Genomic DNA, 20,582 nt, shown 5'->3' with positions numbered 1-20,582 from the left:
AGTAAATTGAAATTGTTATGAGACCAATGAGACTTAAAGTCGGTTTTGTATAGTTTTCAGTAAATTTAAGTGACCACTGATTTGTTTAATAGCCCTATTGGATGACATCCTTATTTCAGATATGCGGTATCCATAAGCAAATACAATTTTTTCTGGGACTTTTCACATGCATTTATATTACTAGACAGCTTACTATATGATCATAAATGGATTATATTTCTTTTTTGTAAGAAAAGGCTTTTTTCAAATATGGGTATATAAATGTTATCGCAAAGGAAATTGAAGAAAGTTTTTAAGATTTAAGATCGTGTAAAGTACTAATACAAGGAAGATTATGTAGGATAGTGTATATGAAATAAGTTATTTTTAGTATTCTAAATATTTGTGGGAAGCAATTAGATTTTACTGAAAGAGATCCCTTGAAATTCAACAATCTTTGAATGATAAAAAAGACCTTAATCTTTCTTATGAAATAACTAAAACTGTCGTTTAGTCCTTATCCTTCGAATAACTTTCCAATTAATAATAATCGTAATTCTCTTATTTTCCGCGTTAGTAAGTCATTTAAAAGCTTCTTGTATAGTCTTATTTTCAAGCTATTTTACGAGTTGTCCAGTGTAACTGCTAATCATCAACAGTTCTCATATTCACTTACACACACATAAGCATATATAAATATGTCTGTTCAAGCTGTAGTCCTGATTGCCGTGGCCACTTTGTTAACGTCTGTCCTATTGCTTCATTTCTATTGTTCTTTTCTTAATGTTATTGTATCCAATTACAAATGACGTTTAGTGTGTGAAATGAACAAAAGCAGAAAAGTCAATTATACGCAAGACATTGAAGTCCTACTTCGCTACGTTATAAGACATACCCAGTGGGAAAAATCAGTTCGAGATTGGGCTTAATACCAAGTAAGTTTTATATGTTAGAAATTTTTCTAAACATGGTTAATATTCGGATTTATAAATATGAATAGAAAAAGAGAATGAGTGATAAATATAAAAAGAAAGAGTCTCTCTTACTAATTTTTTGCCTCATCATGGTAATACAATATATTTTATGTATTCAACTTCTCTAACACTCATATCTTCAGACATAAATCGAGTCACTTCTTCAATTTTACCGTTAAGAAATACTTTCGAAGGTTTTTGAGCATACGTAACGAATTGTTGCCTACATTTTGGCACATTGTCAAAGAAGTTTTCAATAACAGAAAGTTAGAAAAGAGCTTTGAATAACATAAGGTTAGAAAATAGATATCATAACAGTCCATTCATTATTTAATTCTTTTAAGAGAACATTAAAATTTTGTATTTCCACATTTATAGAAAAGCTTTTGAGGTCATTGTAGCAAAATTTTCCAACAAGGTTCTCACCTCGAAGCCACAGGATGCCATTTCACTCTCCTAAACGACTGCGCTACCTTCTTCTCACCCATCGGCGATTCTTTATCTTCGTCACTTGCACCTCTGGCTTTCTCGCGCAATTGCATCGAACTAATTTTCAACATTTGCGCTCATTGTTGGACACACAAACGCTTGAGAGCGCCAAATAGAAGAGAAAATGCGCTTTCTTAGCTAATTGGAATTGAAACATAAATTAAAAGTCGGAAACAGAAACACATTCGCCCAGCAGCGCAGGCACAAATAAACAATAAAAAATCACAACAACAACAACAACAGCGATAAACCTGAGCTCCTCAAAGTTGTAGTGGAACTTAAGCGAAAGGAGCACGCTTTTGTGTATGTGTGTGTGTCAGGATATTACGAAACGTCTCATTTTACGCCCGTGCCAGGCATTGAGTATCCGCTGGCGCCTCACTTCTCAGCCTTGCCGCGCTTGTCACGTTGCAACTTTTGTGGTAATGTGCGAACATTACTATTACTGTTTTATGTTTTATTTGCTGTGGCTGTTGCTTTTATTGTTGTAGTTGCACAACAAATGACCGCCAGGCGGTACTTCAGGCTTCGTTGATTCGTCTTTTGCTGTTGTCAGAAGATTAACTGTCGGCAATAATTTTGCTGCGCTTCGAGTTTCTTTTTCCTCCTTGCGCTTGTGTGTTTATGTGTTAATGTATATACATAGGTAGTTGTGTATGTAAGCCATTGCAGCCACGTATGTTGGTTAATATTTCATCTAGGTGCTACATATTGCAATTGTTTTTGTATGCTAGTTGTATGTAGTTATGTTGGCTGCGCCGAAGTGCGACTGTCAAAGATGAATGTGGGAGCAATAAGCCTTTGATTGGTTTCGATATAAAAATTTACTGCACAAGTGTTTTATGGCAGCTCGACTGCTATGTGTGGACTGTAGACACATTCATACATACCATATGTATGTTATAACAGTATACTTAACGTTATATGTTTATTTGTAAGCTTTGATGAAAATTGTAATAAAACATATTGCAGTTTGAGGGTTTGAGTGGCAGCGGAAAAATTAAGCTTTGCTATTGTAATGATGATTATTTCTCGAGTACTTATGTGCCCTCATACCTACTTAGTTGGAAGGTGCTCTCTCACAGCAGATTTTTATTAAACAATAAAAAATAAACCGCAAAAATTAATCAAAATTGATCACTTCAATAACGGGGTTTTCACACTACAAAAGTTAAATCTCAACAAAGTGATCACTGACCCCAAGGTGTAAACAAAGGTTATGAACTTAGCTAAATGTAAACAAAGCCTGTGAACTTCGCTAAAAGTAAACAAAGGCGTACTTGACTTCATAAAATGTATACAAACGCATCATTGACCTCGGAAAAATTTATACCAAAAAAAAAATTGACCTTACAATGTAAACAAATGGGTCACTGACCCTTAAAATGTAAACAAAGTGATCACTGACCCCAAGGTGTAAACAAAGGTTATGAACTTAGCTAAATGTAAATAAAGGTTGTGGAATTGGCTAAAAGGAAACAAAAGTGGGCTTGTCCTCATACATATGTATATATAAACAAATGGGTCATTGACTTCGGCAAAAATGTAAACAAAGGTTCTTGACTTGGCTATGTATGTATGCAGAGTTGTGGGTTTGGATAAATTTAAACAAATAGATCATTGATCTCATAAATTTTAAACAATTACCAAAATGTAAACACAAATGTCATAGACCTCCTGGTTTAAAAAAGGGAAATGAAAAAAATGAAAACAAAGGTTTTTGACTTGGCTAAATTTTAACAAAAGGGTCACTTCATGACATGTAAACAAAGGTTCGTTGACCCCATAAAATGTAAAAAAGAACCTGCCTGAAACATCTATACAAGCGTAAAAGTTCAGAATATTGTGTATTAGTAATATATTAATCCACACCTCATAAAAATCGGCTAAAACATTTTGAATTTTGCATAAAAAGAAAGTAAAGATGTTCTAATTGACTCCAAAAGAGTTCACTAGAGGCTTAAATTCCTTCTCTTGGAAGGATATTAATTTCTCATGAATGAAACTAGTTGAAATTTTTGTTTTATGTAGTATAATTCATTGTAAAGTGTTATGAAGTATCTCTAGATATTACACCATCGAAGTTACATACATACATACATACTTATACCGAAAGAAGTAAAAAAAATATTGCTTTTTCCAAAAACGCTTCTCATCTTCTCCCTTCATATCTCGTCGGCTTATTCGCCACTATGTTGCCCACAACTTCCGCGACTTCGAGTATATGGTAATAACTATTTATTTTGCCGCCACTTCATAATATTATTTTATATTCAAGTCAACTTTCTGCGAGTTACGCGACTTCATCTATCACATAAATGATGTGAAACTTTCCGAAGCCAACAAGGATAACACAAAATGCAAACAAAAACACGATATATATGTATATATATGTATGAAAACAATTATTAAAAAACTCAACAATATTGCAAATGAAATCATTTTTTTTATTCCCGGTCAGTGGAAGTTTCACAATTTACAAATTGCTTTTAAATGGGCTGTAAAAAAAAGTTATAATGAGTTTTCAGCGGACGGCATACCGCTTAGCCAGTACTCGGGGAGTTAACACCTACCTAGTTGCTATAGGAAAAATATAAATATTATATATGTATATGTACATATGTATAGATACAATTAGTATGCTACTATGTTATGTGAAATAACTAAAACAATAACAAAATAAAATAAAGGGAGGTTAGAATGAAGTGAAAATGCTGGAGGTTCACTTCAGGACCCTTAACTTAATATGATTATATTATGAATTTACTATTATTTTTCTGTGAAATCTGCAAACAACTCGTCTACAAAATAGTAACAAAAATCATACGATAATTTACAAAAACAAGTAAGCTTTTTTTGTACCGAAAAGGAGAATCACGCCCTAGATAATCGCATTTGTACCACTTTGCTGTCGTTCTGAAAGGCAAGCAGATATAAATACTCGTATATATTATATACCTTTAGTAATATTAAATAGTTTAACAACAACAAAGAAAATCCCCTTACATTCGTGAAAATCACTAAGAAGTTAACTGAAAACGGAAAAAACAACAAACAATCATTACAATGAAAATGAATTTATTGAATACCAAATGGAAAATACAAAACAAAAACTCAATAAAAATGTAAACAAGTAAATGAAAAGTTAAAAAAGTTATTATAACAATAACAATAACAACATCAATATCGACCAAATGAGCTGAGAAGTACAAGTTCAAGTCGGAAAGTTTCTCAGTGCGCAGCAGGCGAAATTAAGCGCCGTGTAATGAAATTGTCGCAGCAAAAAAAAACAGTTTTGAAAAACAATAAACAACAACAAAAACATGAGAATAGTGATGGCAAGTGCAAACGTTGGCGCAGTATATGTTTGTGTCCACCCTGTTCCCAAGCAAAATGTATCAAAATATTGCTGTAGGAAATTAATTTTGGCGCTCACCCGCCCATTCACTTTCTATCTGCGAATGCTTCACCCTCGATATTCGCGTATAATTGTATTTATGGTAGTTTCTTTGCCACTCCTTCGTTATTATTACTTTTTTCTGTTTTGTGAGGAAGTACTGTTTTAATGTCGTTGGTAGTTGTTGTTGCTATTTTTAGGGTCGTTTACAAATAATGCAACATTTAATCTAATTTCTTGAAAAAACAAAGCAGTGCAGAGAAAGTGAGAATTCGTGATAATTGCAAAGTCAAGTTTCTTACGGAATAAATTTAAAAATAGAAGTGTTTCAGAGCATTGAGTTAGTATTAGTATGAATGGTATTATATGTAAAGTCGAAACTAATACAATAAAAGACAAGAAAAAGGCTCAAAAACGGCCAAGTAGAGGTGCTTTTTTTTGACAGATCACGCGCGAGTCGTGTCTAGCTATGTTATTTTTGTTCAGTATTGTGTAGCATTTATTACGGAAAGACTTACGCCTGAACAACGTTTGTAAATCGTTCAACTTTATTACGAAAATTCTCGTTTTGCAAAGAATGTGTTTCGAGCTCTTCGCTCAACTTGCGATCAAAATGACCGACCTGCTGAACGAACTATTTGCAACACCATCACCCATCTTGGGAACCAGTATTCATAATTGAATAATATTCGACCGAATAGATCACGTCCAGCACGCAGTGAAGAAAATATTATAGTCGTTGCTGAGGGTGTAAACCTCTCGATGACATTTAGTTTCAACAGGACGGCGCCGCACATCGCATGAATCAATAAAAATTATTGATAAGATAATTTCAAGTTTTAGGCCGATCGATTGGCTACTAAGATCATGTGATATCATACCATTAGACTTTTTCCTGTGAGGATATGTGAAGTCTAAAGTGTATGCGGCCAATCCCGCTTCGGGTGGGCACCCGTCGCATCTTTACTCTCAAGTATTTTCCGAAATTTGTTAAACTTTGATTTATATTTGAGGTTGAAAGGCTTGAAGACTTCATCACACTGCTTTCGTACTTCTCTAAATTAGAGGGTGTCTGCCTTTTCTCTGTATTGAGTTAAGTCCGGATATTACTAATCTCATCTGGATTGCCAAACTACTGAATAAGCTCTTTTCCATTTCTATTAGAATTACCTAATTCGTCTTCCCGCCTTTTTCCTTATTTCGACCTCTATTCAAGACATACATACATACCAGGCGATGAGCTATATAAATGTCCTATTATATTATTAAAACATTTCTTGAATAATTTTGAAATATTTAGATTTAATGTGTACCCACTTCCAAAATTTAAAAATAAATAAAATTTTTCAGCTTAAATTATAGCACAAAAGACCGTCTTTTCAACAGTCTTAACATACATACGAGTAAGTCTTTGTCTAACAATATCACCTTTCCGAACGCGCCAATCTACAAATAATACAATAATAATATCAAAAGCTACATTGTGTTATGTTGGAGAGAAAATAATAATAGCAATTTTAGTAGTTTATGCGATGAATACCCATTAGGAAAAAAACTCATACAAGATTTGCCCACAAAAGTGTCCCTTTAAAAGTACAAAATTTATTGTTTTGTTTTTAATTGAATATAATTAGTCTATTGAAGATTTTGTTACCTACATTATTTGAAAGAGAAAAAAATCAAATTTTTCATTTTTAAGCTATTATATATACACGCCATATGTATGTATACTCAATTAGAGACTTAAGGAATCATCTTAGTGTGAAATTTTCGAGAAATCGATTTTTTTTTTGTTGCATAATCGGATAGTATACACTATAATAAACATTAGCTCAAATTTTGAAATCGAAATTCAAATTATTATCGTCGGTACAGAGTTTTTTGTAGAAAGGGAACAGAGTGGGGAACATAGTGACTCCAATCTTTAAACGCGTTTTTCTCAGAATGGTGTTTTTCAAAACGATTTCACTCTCAAAAGAAGAGTTTTGAAAATATCTATAATATGTTGGAGAGAACGTTTTAACTTCGATCATTATCGCGCTATGGAAGCTTTTATTTTTTTCAAATTCTTCCTATTTTTTTCTAATTTCAACATTAAAAAATTCGCGAAAATCAGTGATTTTTCGGAGGGTCACACTGAGGCGATCCCTTAAGGGGACAACTAATTTCTCATCAAAAATACGAAATAACCTTAAGAAACAATTTCTTAATCAGTGACATGAAAAGAAAAAATGAGAACTCACTCAACCCCAAAAATTTCGATATTACAAAATTTCCTACAGATCACAGGGCAGTAAGCTTTAGCAATCGAATGCGAGTACCCAATTCTCTCATCAAATTAAATCAAGCGCAGTAATGGAATCGCCGTTATGTTCCCGCATGGACAATAAAACAAAACTCAATGCATTCATAGAATAGTGGGTAATAAACATTTGCTCAGACATACATATGTATATGTATATAATATATATCTCTAGACATATTCACGTATAAATATACATTTATATTTTACATGTAGCATATCACCACGTGAGATACATACATATTTCTATTATATCAAGTGTACATTCCGCACTTAATTGGTTGTAGATGGGGCGAAAGCTACAAATCGCCAAGGAATCAAAGATTGGCTGTCCTAAGTTAACATAAACTTATGTTAAGACATGCTATGCTATGTTCACCCAATATAATTTTAAAGCGTAACTAAATATATTTCCTGAAGATAATTTCAATTTTATAATAAAGCTAAATAATAATGTCTCTATTTAGAAGCTTTAAAAGGCTTCTGAATGAAGGGCATGATATTGTATTAATTGTGTCTCGCATTACAATTTCATTGGATTGTTATTTCAATATCAGTATCATATTATGTACAGAAGTAAAAGGAAGATTTAAAAGATTATCAACCGGGCAGACATATGTAAGTATAATCCAACAAACAGGTGACTAAAAATCCATTTCTTCTCGATTTACATATAAATAAACTTCAAATCAACAAAAAAATATTGAGCAGCGAATCGAACATACAGCTGGCACTAACTATATTAATTGTCATACTAAGCTTAGCAAAAGATAAATAAAGATTAAAAAAAGAGGATATATGTAGCATTCGTACGGAATTCATGTACATACTCTCGGCTATATAAATCCTAAGAGATGTGTGATTTCAGTATTGTTAACATTCCGTTTTGGAAGTACTACAAGGTGCTTTCCAAAGTAAACAGGACTTTTTGAATCTAGCGCCCTCCGATGACGCTATCTATATGTCGACTGGTGCGTTAGAATCTACTATCTTTATCGATTGTCCAATGAAAATTTCATGACATTTCATTGATTTGAAGTTTTTTCCTACTGCATTATAGTGAATTATTATATATTCACCAATGAAAAGGAGTGAAAACATTAAGCAATCTCAAGCAGAAAGTAAAGCAATAATTTTGGCCTATGTTGAAGCTGTGAACTGTTTTCCTTAAGAAAATTTGTATTTCGTTAATATATGTATGTATATCGGTCTTAAGTGGTCTTTCCTACATGCCTTATATTGGGTTGTAAAAAAGTTTTGCGGTATTTTCGCTAGTTGGCGCTGAAAGCGCGTAGTTCTAGTTTTATTCGTCGCATCGGGTCATGCTATACCTTTTTGGAAAGCTCATTTCACGCGCTAACATGTGTTTGATTGATTGTCGTTTTTTTTACATAATTCGTTCGTGAGTTATAGCGTCGCAAACATGGAGCAAAATAAAGAGAAAATACGGCTTATTTTACAGTACTACGACGATAAAGGCAAAAATGCATCTCCAGCCGCCAATAAAATTTGTGCAGCTTATGGACCCGATACAGTTTCCATTTCCACCGCACAACGATGGTTTTCATGGAGAGGTGATCGAAGATGCGCCACGCTCCGGAAGGCCTGTCGTCGAAAATTGCGATGAAATCGCTGAATTGGTCGAAAGAGACCGGCATAGTAGGTGTCAAACCGTTATAAACCATTTGAAGAAGCATCGAGTCACCATAAGCTCGATGTATGGGTGCCACACGAATTGATTCAATAAAAATACCGCAAGACTTTTTTGACAACCTAATATATAATATGTTACTATGGAGTTCGAGGAAATTTCAAAAAATTGGCAGCAAGACTAGACTAAGTTAGTAGAGTATGGAATGAAATTCAAATTATTTGAGAGTAAGGATCTTTAGAAATTGTTATAAACAAATAAAATCAAATAAATATAGGGATAAACAGCTTTGATGAGAACTCCATAGTCAATATAGAATAAAATATAGTACGCCGAATGGAAGTCATGCGCTTATATGTGAGCTCATTGAGATAGTTGAAAATCAAAAAATTTCATTGAAAGCTTTCATGATAACATATCTTCTTCTGTTTTTAGCTGATCATCGCCCTCTTTTACACCAAACAACCAAAACATGATCATTTCTATTTAAGTATTTATGGAACATGTTTGAGGAATCCAAAGCTACGAAAATCGCTAAGAACCCTTAACCTTTTATTTGCAACGAAATGGTTAATCTAAGGGATTTGATGAATTTCTATAAAATTACCAAATGAAAGACTTCGTTTTGGAGTATCTTATCTAAAGATAACTGAAATATCTAAAACCGAGCAAAGAAAAACATGAATAAGCTAACAAAACTGACGCCAGCTGATCGCTAATCAATCTCGAACGACATCGCTCGGTCACTAGGCCAATTCGCATTGGCTGATCGTGAGCGCGACCATGGGCAAGGTGTGATTAGATTTGTAGGTGGCAAAATTTATTTGTCATGCTGCTGCCACTCAAGCGGCGGTCGAAACGACAAGAAGTACAAACTGGAAAACCACAAATACATACATATAACGGCAAAGATAAGGTGCAAACGAAGTGCGTATATAATTATCACGAAAATACTGTGTATAAAGCAAAGCAAGATTTCTTAATTGCGGTTTCTTTTATACAGTTAATGGGTAACATTGAAAAAAGTATTATGATTTATTATGAAGCGTGCCGTTTGAACAACAAAAAACGATTTTTGATGAAAAACAAACAAAATGTACAGTGACCAAAGTCAAAATCGACGAATTATGCTATGTAATGGAGCACTTTGCCAACTAATGCACGCCCACAAATTTATTTGTGTAATACTGATTTGTTATTATAAAATTATTAAATAATATGTTTGTACCGAAAATTGGCTGTAATTACTATAAAACGCCCCGTGAGCTTTGGCAACAGCATCAGTTCCCGTTTCAGCTTCACAACGCTCAGAGCAACAGCTTACAACCAGCCAAATATTTGGATTACTCTTTCACAGGATCAATATTAGAAAACTCCACAAAATGGCATTCAAATTCATTGCATTCTCAGCACTTTTGGCCGTCGCCAGCGCCGGTGTTTTACACCATCCCGTCAGCTATGCGCATGTTGTCAATCCCGCTGTGGATGCCGTCGCCGCGACACACCAAAACGTGGTACGCTCCTTCGGCGGTACTGTCTCCCAGTACTCGAAGAACATCGAAACCCCTTATTCCAGCGTACACAAATCGGACACCCGCATCAGCAACAACGTCTACACACCAGGCGTCGCTAAGACTGTCACCTACGCTGCACCGGCCGTGACGAAGACCTTCGTGAGTGCACCTTCGCAAACCGTTTATGAACACCATGAAGCCGCACCTGCCGTGTATGAACACGCCGAACCCGCACCAACCGCTGCTGTTTATACCCATGCCGCTCCAGTGGCCAAAACGGTGACTTATGCCGCGCCAGCTGTTGCCAAAACTGTGACTTATGCTGCGCCAGCTGTGGCCAAAACCGTCAGCTATGCCGCTCCCGTTCACCAGGTGTATCATCATGAGGCTCCTGTGGCCAAAACCGTGAGCTACGCTGCGCCAGCTCAAGTTTACCAGCATGAAGCTGCTCCAGTTGCTACCACCACCTACAACCATGGTCCAGCTGCCACCACTTACACCCACAATTCACCATCGGTCGCCGCTTATGGTTCCAGCCAGACTGTGCACTACTCACCCGCCGAGATGGTCTCGCACATGAGCTTCGATGGTTTCGGCACACACTGGGGATTCTAAGCAACTGTTGCATAAGACTGTACTACGGAACTGTTCAACGAGTTTGAATTTATTTTGTTAATATTTTTGATTTTTTGTTGTTGTTATTTTGTTTTTATTGTACTATAATAGCACATTTGCTATATCATTACCATCTTGATTTTATAACTATATACAATAAATGTTATATAATCACTATTTAATCACTCAATTAACTAAGTTTTTCATTCCTCAGCAAATAAAAAACACTTTAAGTAGAAAATACCTACTTTTTGCAGTTATCTTTTAATTCTGGAAGGCAACCATGCAATCAGCTATAAACAAATCATAAAATTGCTATTGCCTTAGGAGAAGTAAAACAATAATATTCGCAAAATCCTTTTAGCCATTCTGGTAAGCCATCTACAAATGGGTTAAGTGCTTCAGTGGTACATTAAATGATTGTGTGCGGTACAGTGGGCCAAAAATTATTTTAATATTTGCTGTTTAGCGCCAAGTCCTTCTCCACCCGGTCTTTCCAACCGAGTGGAGATCTTGCTTATTCTCTGCTTCTCCTGGCGGGTACTACTTCGAATACTCTCGAAACTGGAGTGTTTTCATCCAATCAGACGAGCCAACGTAACCGGGTTCGCTGAATTATGCCAATGTAGTCGTATTCTCGTACAGCTCATCGTTCCATCGACCGCGATATTCGCCCTTGCCAATGCGTAAAATACCATAAATCTTCTCTCGAAAGCTCGTAACGCCGACTGGTCAGATGTCATCATCATCCATGCTTCTGCACTATATGTTAGGACGGGGATTACGAATGACTTGTAGAATAAATCATTCGAAGGAACATTATTTGGAATTTATTTTTTGAAGATTAACTGAGGCTACGTTTTAGATGGTCCATCTGATGAGTTCAATTTTCTATAACTGGCGAATGACACGCGCAATGTTTTGCTCCAAGGCCTGAATCGAAGCAGGATTGTACGCATAGATTTTGACTTTACACATCCCCACAGGAAAATGTCTCAAGGTGTGATATCACACGATCTTGGTAGCCAATCAACCGACCCAAAACGTGAAATTATCTGCTCTCCGAAGTGTTCTTTCAATAAATCTATTGATTGATGCAATGAGTGGAAAGCGGCGCCATCTAGTTGAAAATAAAGTGTCGGCAAGATCACGAGATTAAATTTCGGTCATCAAATAGTCGGTTGTCATGGCGCGATAACTGTCGTCATTGACGGTTACATCCTCACCAACATCATTATTGAAGAAATATTGACCGATGATTCCACCGGCCCAAAAACCACACCAAACCGTTTTTTTTTATGAAATAGCAGCTCGTGAATGCTATTCATCCCAAACCCGGCAATTTTGCTTTTATACATACCCACTGAGCCAGAAAGGGGGCTCATCGCTGAACAAAATTTGGCTCAAAAACGTCAAATCTTCTTAGAACTTTTCAAAACCCATATAGAGAATAGATGTCGTTTGGCTTCAGTTATTGCACAAGTTTTATTTTGTACTCTTTCAATTTAAGATCTCGACGTAAAAAGCGCCAAGGCGTTCCATACGTTAGTCCGAGTTGCTGCAAACGGCGCCGATTCGACTCCACACGGTCTTCATGTACCCTCTCAGCTGCGGCTGCTATTTTTTTTACTTTACTGCGTGTGAAATTCTTCTATTCGGTCGAATATTATCCAATAATGAATGCTGGGTCTCGAGATAGGTTGCGAATAGTACGCTCTTTTGTATCACATTTATACATTTTCATCCCACTGTGCGGATAATGCACTCACAAGTTAATGCAATTCTGCAATCGTATTCCTCAGTTCGTGCGAAAATCTCAACTCAAATCATCGACATTATTTACCCTTCCAATGTGGCAAAAGCAAAGAGAACAGCCAAACGTTTGGCTACGTGATTTCTGCTGCAACAACTTAAAAATCGGACATTGGCAGCAACGTGCTGAGCATACAGAAAAGTCAACTGCTTCAAGGAAAGCGCACGCACACTAAAACACCACACACATAAACACATACAAGCATACACACAGGCTTGCGAAGATGGCAAAGCAATGACGGAAGTACGGAGAAGAGGAAGATGATAAGTGCCAACGGCAGTCAGCGTCATAAAGGCATTCCAATGAGGGTATATAGTTGCACGAAGTGCTACTAAAAATGTGCAATGCAATACTCTCCACAACCACACACATACACATACTCACACACAGTGCTTTGATAGTGCAGGACAGTCGGCGAGGGGTTGGAGAGGTTGAGTTGCAGTGCATTTTTCATGCGTGCAATATGAGTCGCCTTTGACTCTCCTTTGACTCCGCATGCCGTTACGTATAGACGTATATATGTTTTGTCAATCTGCGCTGCCTTTGCTGCACCCGCTTCCTTGTCGCCTGTCAAAAAATATTCGATTTCAATTCCAAGCGAATGGTTTTCAATTTCCAATAAAGAAATTTGTTCGTAAAAATCCAAATTGATTTATAAAATTAAATGTAGTTGTTGTAATTGAATTTGAGCTGGTTTGCAATGCCAGTGTCGTTAGCAATAAATCAATTATTAACGGTATACCCCACCCTTACACACTCTATTTTTGCTACTAACGCTCTGGGTGTCTTTATCTGACTTGCAGGTAAATTTTGCTCTGTCGATTTTGATTTTATAATTTATGCAAAATTTTTTAGGAGGCAATGCCTTTCGCTCCCAGCCTCTCTCTCTCCTTATTTTAATGGAGTCATTAATTTTGCATTTTTCGTAAATTCTCGCACACATACTTATATGTAAAAGTTTTTTTCCTTATTCTTACTATCGAAGGTTACTTTGTTAGTGGAAGCAATCTTCTTCATTGCGTCGGCGAGGAATCTTCGCATAATTTTCGATGTCATATTTTAAATGGTGTCGCCGTTTTGTGCGATTTTATCATTTTAATGGGAAATCGATGAGACTTAAATGGCTGGCATTTTTAAGTGAGGAAAGTGATTCAATGGAACACTCGTAACTCTTTCTTTTTTTCAATTGAAAATTATGTAAATTGATTTGAATACAACATTTAAGCTATTTAAAGTGTTCAATTAATATAATTTTTCATGACCTAGTCTACACCCAATTTGGACTAAGTGGGCTACTGGGAAATATTCCCTTCTCTCCGCGAAAAAAACAATATTATATGAACTCTTCAGGCTTTATGGTGTGGATAAAAAAAATTTAAATATTTACATGCTTCCGGAAGCGGTTATACCAAAAGAGGAGGGTAGTCGGTTCTCTTAGGCTGGTCTGGAGAGACTCACAAGCCTCTCAGCAAGCGCTGGGTCTTGTGATCTTATTACGCTAAATATATACTAGGAAATTCTATTCAATAATAGGCATCCAATTGTCGTTTCTTTCGTTTCGAGATTTATGTCATCGTAACGAACATGCTTAAGCTGTGCAAATGTGTTTGAAGATTTGCAATTAGCTGAATCTAACACGAATTAGGTTAAGGTAGTCTAGTAGGATGGAGCCATGTGTAGAAGTTCAGTGAAGAAAGTTCTCAGGACGCCATTCACTTGGGCGTGGCTCAAACAGCTCATGACTTTCGGTCTTAGACTAAATATTCTCTGGTAGCCAAGAAACATCCCTCCCCAGGGTTGTGCGATGGGTTTAGGACCCTCCACGCAAAAAAAAGCTCTAGGCAAAGATCAAAATAGCCTCGGATGAGAGTCCCCGCTATAACCATGAAAGTGGTGGCTGCATCAGTAAAGAAGTAAAGTCTGGTAGTCAAGTGAGCAACGGATAGACCAGTTTTGGTCTTTAGCGATACCTAATGGAGAGCCGTTATCAAGTGCATGAAACTCTGTGACCTCACTAACGATACCTTTTCCACTGTCTCATACCATGGGTCCCCAAATGCTTGAACCATTGCCTTGGCAATGGGGGACAAATGGATAAGAGATTATCCATCGATGACTTGGTACCTTGCTCTTAACATTTCCAGCAGTGCTCTCGATCTGTCAGTGTTGTATGTGTGGCATACCAGCAGACAGCAACCAGTGAATATTCCAATCATGTTCTATAAACCCCTTCTATAGAGTGACGATAGAAATTGTTTGTATTCCTGATTTACAGCTTTACACATGAATTTTGCTGCTTTGCCCTTAGGTAGATCGTTCCATCGCGTTTTGATCCTCCTTGTCACCCTCTGTCTTGATCAACTGTCATAAAAAGCATGGGCTTACCAATCTCGATCCCGTCTTCCATACACCACTCTTGGCAATCTCGTTGACTATATCATTACCTTTGTGATCTGGCACCCAGTGGAAATGAAGTCGTTTGTTTCTGGCGACACTCTCCACTGCTGTCCGGGTTCCCAAGACACTTGTGATCGATATGTAAAACGAGGTAATTGCTTTGACTTCTGCTTGGACGTCATCGTAGAAGTAAACTCCGGAGTTGCCTGCTGATTTATTATAGGCCAGCTCCGCGGCTTTCCCAATAGCAAGGACCGGGACATGGGTCCGGAGAGTATATCCCCATACCAACTCCGCCCTCCATATTCGAATCATCTCTATAAATCTTCAATGTTCTTCGCTCAAAATAAGTAAACCCGAAAATATCCACACAAATTTGCGTGATTGCTACAGCATTATCAATTTCTTCACTGACAGATAGCGGTTTCCTTAAGCGTGCTTACATAAAATACCTAACCTATAAATGTTGCAAATATTCCCTATTACAAATACCTAAGTAACTTGAGTACACTCAGGAATTAGGTAATAAAGCGATGAATGAAAATATTTCACTCAAGTTGACTTCCACTCATAACACTTCGTTGCACCACAAATGCATTGAAGCACCAAAGAAATGTTACGCCCCAGCGACACAAGCCCCATGCAAAATGTTCACCAAAAAACTGAGCTGTCCCTTCGTGCTAACGAATTCATTCGGATGAAAAATATTCCCCACAGAAATTGCAAATATTTTTGAAATAAAATATTTTTCGGTGTGGACCCGCTGATACCCGCAGTTAAGCGGCAACTCTTATTGAATTAGTGGCATCCAAAGAGCCAAGTGTCGACACAAAAGTGGCCATCAACACCAAAACAACAGAAACAACAACGGCAATAGGAGCCAACAAACCACAAATTGTAGTGGTCAGAATTGGAATGGAAGGAATTGGAGTGTGGACGGATGAAATTGGAATGTAAGTGGCTGAAAGAAATGCAAGGAACACACAACCAACGCTCCGAGTGCCCCGAAGGCAAAAGTGGCCAGCAAATTGCAAGAATAGACACTAGAGTGCATAGTTGGTGGTATCCGCCAGCTGGAAGGGAGCAAGGCAATCGTGCTGCTCGTGAGAGCGGCCGGAAGTTGTGCAAAATAAAAAGGTATTTATCAACATAATTACATTTTTAATGGCTTTTTAAACCGCAAAGCCGCACAACTAGCGCAAAACAGCAACTGTGGCGTTGACAACAGCAGCGCGGCAAAAACAAAGGCAAGTAAGTGGGTAGTGAAGAGGAGGAGACGTGGCAATAGTGTCTTGCTGCAAGCGAGTTATGCATAAATTCTTCTTTCGTATTTTGTTTTTACGCCTCTCTTTCCGATGATTGCATTTCACAACTCAGTGACAAGTGGAAAATGAGAAAAACGCTTCAATGGCTGTAAGCGCAGGACTCATTAAAGTCATACTTGTAATGTGCTTTCCGTGTCAGTATGGATGGAATATTGTGTGAAGTGAAATTTGGCTTTCAACAATATTATTTTAAGCAAAAAGTTACTTTTTCTTAAAAGTATAGATTGTTGCCGGTAAATGACCCATTTTATAATAAGCTCTATGACATGAGTTCAGCATAAATATACGTATTTTCAACATTTCGACTAAGATTTCGGTGCTCATCCCATTATTCAATACATGTATGAACTTTCACAGGACACTTTTATATTAGATTCGGAAACAAGAAAAATTTATCCGTCCCAAAAATAAGCTTTAAGAAGTTTAATTAGGTATCGAACCCACGATACTTTGACATTTCTGATTCTTTCGTACCTCTTTTCATGATTCTAACCAATAAAACTCCGAAATTTCCATACCTTCGATGATTGCCGGCACGCATGAACCATTTTTCTTCGAAAAATTCCGACAGTTTGTACAACTGCTCCGGCTCAGAACTTCATATATCGCAATGTACGAGTATATCATCACAAGTTTCAACTTTCAAGCTAGTTGTAAAGAGTTAGAGGGAAGCAGAATAGCATTGAAATGAGAAAGCTTTAACCACTTAAAGAAACGTAGAAGACAACCAATTAAACAAAAAAGTATCTCTGGAAGTACCTCCACCAAGTATAAGTCCAAAGATAACCGAAACCTAGTACTACATATCAGAATAACAGCTTTATCTCTAACAAAATCAGAGCCAATTAGATTGATCTTCGAGGTAGGCTACTAAACTTTTTGAAATAAAGTAAACTGTTAGAATTTGGAGTCCATCATTAAGGGGATAGGAAAAAAAAGTTGTCAACTTAAGCCCAGACTTTTTCGTTGGATGGAATGGACTAGAAGCTTAACCTTGTTGGTTATTAGAAGTTCAAGACCCAGTATAGGCTTACTGTTTTATCTGATATCGAGAATGGGAGGATACTATGAAATAATACTATCCACGCCTCTAATTTGTTACTGTATCTACGTTTAACTTTAACATTCTGGAGGGCAAAGGTTCTGAAACACTCAAGATTTTTTATATACAATAATAGTAATCATCTTATGAAACAGTTATCTCTACTTAGAACAGCTGGCAGTAAATTACCCTTTAATGCTTAATGAATTGGTGACTTTAACAAAAATATTTCGGCTGCTCGAAGTGTTGAAAGCGTTTCCAATCTCCATCGCATTCAGTTCGACATGAAATAAAGTAATTTATTTTCTGAACCTCTACTGATACATCTTTACCTACACTTGCCGTTATAAATGGCAGCTCTATGTGCGTTATCTCACAGGAGTGATAAAAAAATATTTCGCGCTTTGCAATGAATTCAATTCTTGCTACAACAAGCAACCCCTGCCCAAATTTACGAGTTCAAAAGGAATACCAAATAGATTTTTTACAAAGCGAAGGCGGAGGGAATGAAATATGGGCAACAAGGTGTAAATAAACTATGTGGCATGCCACAAATTGAAAGCGCGTTCTGCCCACATTTGTAGGCACTAAATGGTCGTTATGATGACAAGTGGCAACAACAAAAGGTACAATGAGAAACATACGTACATTAACATTAACTATATATGAATATGTATGACTTTATTATTCCTAAATGGCTCTCTGTAACTGCCTAAAGCAATTTTGCGCCTATGCAATAAATATTCGACGTGTAAGTGCAGAAACGAAAAGATAATTTAAAACGCAGCAGTTACTTTTTGATGAACAGCATTATTAAGATGATGAAGAATGAGGCAGAGTAGAAACGTCGAATTTTATACGATCACTTTTCAATTTATTGAACACTTAGGGATTTGTTTTGGCCTCCTTACAGCGAAATATACATTAAACAGATAAATACGTGGGCTTTCTTCTAAGCTCGAAGAGTGAGAAAAATAATGCAATTGTATGAATATTAGTCTAGTTTCTTGGAATAACTCGAGTTCTTCGCCTGTTACGTATGTATATCCGAAATTGAGAAAAAGTTGATGAAGATATGTTGAAACCTAGTTATGTTATTTAAGAATTCCTTCTTAAATTTCTTTATATGAGATTTTACTTCACATCAATTTAGATTTAGGATCTGATGAGGCTTACAGGGTTTGTCCGGAAAGTAACAGATTTTCTTCCGCTGCGACCGTATTTCGTAGCGCACCGACTGGATTCGGTTGAGGCCGCTTTTGACTAACAAACGAGCAGCTGGTCAGTTGTCTCCAAGCTCCTGGAGAGTCAGGATAAACATATTCGCGCGACGTGTTTCTGTGAGTGGAGCAAGCCGAAAATGCAGCGTTCGTTAGATCAGAGGTACGGGATTAAATTTTGTGTGAAACTCGGTAAATCTGCGACAGAGACGTTTGATATGATCCAGCAGGCTTACATAGATGTTGATTTAGCAAGAAGTGGGGTGTTTCGGTGGCACCAGACTTTTTAGACATCTCCTTGCTCAAAAAAGGGAAGAATGAGCAAATCTAAAGTGAAAGCGATAATCATTGTCTTTTTTGGCATTAAAGGCATTGCCCACCATGAATGTGGTCCTCCTAGAAAAACCGTCCACGCCAAGTTTTACGTGGAAGTCCTCAAAGGACTCAAACGAAGGGTCAATCGGGTCCGACAAGACATCGAAGCTGATTGGAAGTTGAACCACGAGAACGCCCCGGCTCACACCGCCTTTCTTGCGAACAGCTACCTAACCAAAGCCGACTTACCAACGATTCCGCTGTCGCTCTATGGTCCTGATGTAGCCCCCCCCGGATTTTTTTTATTTTCTTGCCTGAAAAGGCCGATGAAAGGAAAGCATTTTGAGACGACAGAGGGGATCCAAGCAGCATGCACCTTGGCTCTCAAGGCTATTCTGGAGAATGCCTTCCGTGACGCCTTCAACCCTTGGAAATCGCACTGGCAGCATTGCTTCGACGCAGAAGAAGCATTTTGAAAGTGTAAAAAAAAATTGTAACGATCGGTTCAATAATTTTTTTTTAAATATTCATCTCGGCCCAAAAATGGAATTAAAACTTAACTGAATTAACTGAATTTTTGGAGATGAAGCTCCTTCTAGGACCAGTGTTTATCGATGGTATGGTAAATTCAATCGATGTCGTAGATCATTCGAAGACGAATTTCGGGAAGGTAGTTGTATACTGATATTGCCAGACTGTCATGTGACCTATCGTGAGATTGAGACAAATATGGGCATTAGTGGGACCAGCATACATTCAGTATTGGATGAACCTTTGACTGTAAAAAAAAGTATACATGTCGCAACCATACCAGTAGAACAATACAGAGCAATAAATTCTGATTGATACACAATCATTTGCTTGCTAGTTGTCTTTCAAGAAACCAGGAAAACCAACCGTCGAAGACGGATCTCTCTTCTCCAAGACTATGCGAGCTCTCATACATCAGCTGAATCGACTGCATTTTTGCGCACTTAAGATGTCGATTTAATGAAGAGCAAATATATTCTGCAATATAAAAATTTAATTATTTGTGTTACACAACTCTCCAAAAGAACATACAGACATACATACTTACATAGGTACTCATGCGTAGTAATTAATTATTTTTAATAGAAACTAATACGAATATGAAAAAAAAGCTACAACAACTCAAAAGCAAATTATATAACAGCAAAACAATAAAAAGCTCCAATTAATTGCACAACTCGGTGTCACTAATTAGCCCATGACTAACTAATAAGGGCTTATCGCATCTTCCCTCCCATTATGATTATTTAGAACATACACACACACACAAACTTTCGCACAAATTTGCAAGACTAACTAATCAATATTTAACCAAAATTGCTTGATTTATATTTTGTTGTTGTTGTTTTTTATCTCGCCTTGTTTGTTGATTGTGCTTTGTTTGCCGAACGGCCGTGTGCCGATGCGTTGCGTTCGCTGACATGAATTTCACAAGAAGACGAGGTGGCCGAGTGGTTAAGGCGTTGGACTGCTAATCCAATGTGCTCTGCACGCGTGGGTTCGAATCCCATCCTCGTCG

At 37.0% G+C, this 20,582-nt stretch overlaps 1 protein-coding gene and 1 non-coding gene across 2 annotated transcripts; both read left to right on the top strand.

Moving 5' to 3' along the window:
* The first annotated feature begins 9,233 nt into the window (after window positions 1-9,233).
* LOC105231450 (pupal cuticle protein C1B) lies at window positions 9,234-11,050 on the top strand. Its single transcript, XM_011212760.4, has one exon. The coding sequence runs from the start codon at window positions 10,175-10,177 to the stop codon at window positions 10,919-10,921; it is 747 nt and encodes a 248-aa protein (XP_011211062.2). The 5' UTR covers window positions 9,234-10,174; the 3' UTR covers window positions 10,922-11,050.
* A 9,450-nt stretch (window positions 11,051-20,500) lies between these two features.
* Window positions 20,501-20,582, top strand: Trnas-gcu (transfer RNA serine (anticodon GCU)). The gene has a single exon. It is a non-coding gene; the product is annotated as a tRNA-Ser (tRNA).

The sequence above is a fragment of the Bactrocera dorsalis genome, chromosome 5, assembly GCF_023373825.1.
Source record: "Bactrocera dorsalis isolate Fly_Bdor chromosome 5, ASM2337382v1, whole genome shotgun sequence".
Taxonomy (NCBI): domain Eukaryota; kingdom Metazoa; phylum Arthropoda; class Insecta; order Diptera; family Tephritidae; genus Bactrocera; species Bactrocera dorsalis.
Note: the sequence above shows the minus strand (reverse complement) of the source record. Positions and strands in the feature narration are given on the sequence as shown.

Excerpts from the sequence above, each read along its gene's own strand:
- LOC105231450 (XM_011212760.4), top strand. The coding sequence starts at position 10,175 with ATGGCATTCAAATTCATTGCATTCTCAGCACTTTTGGCCGTCGCCAGC.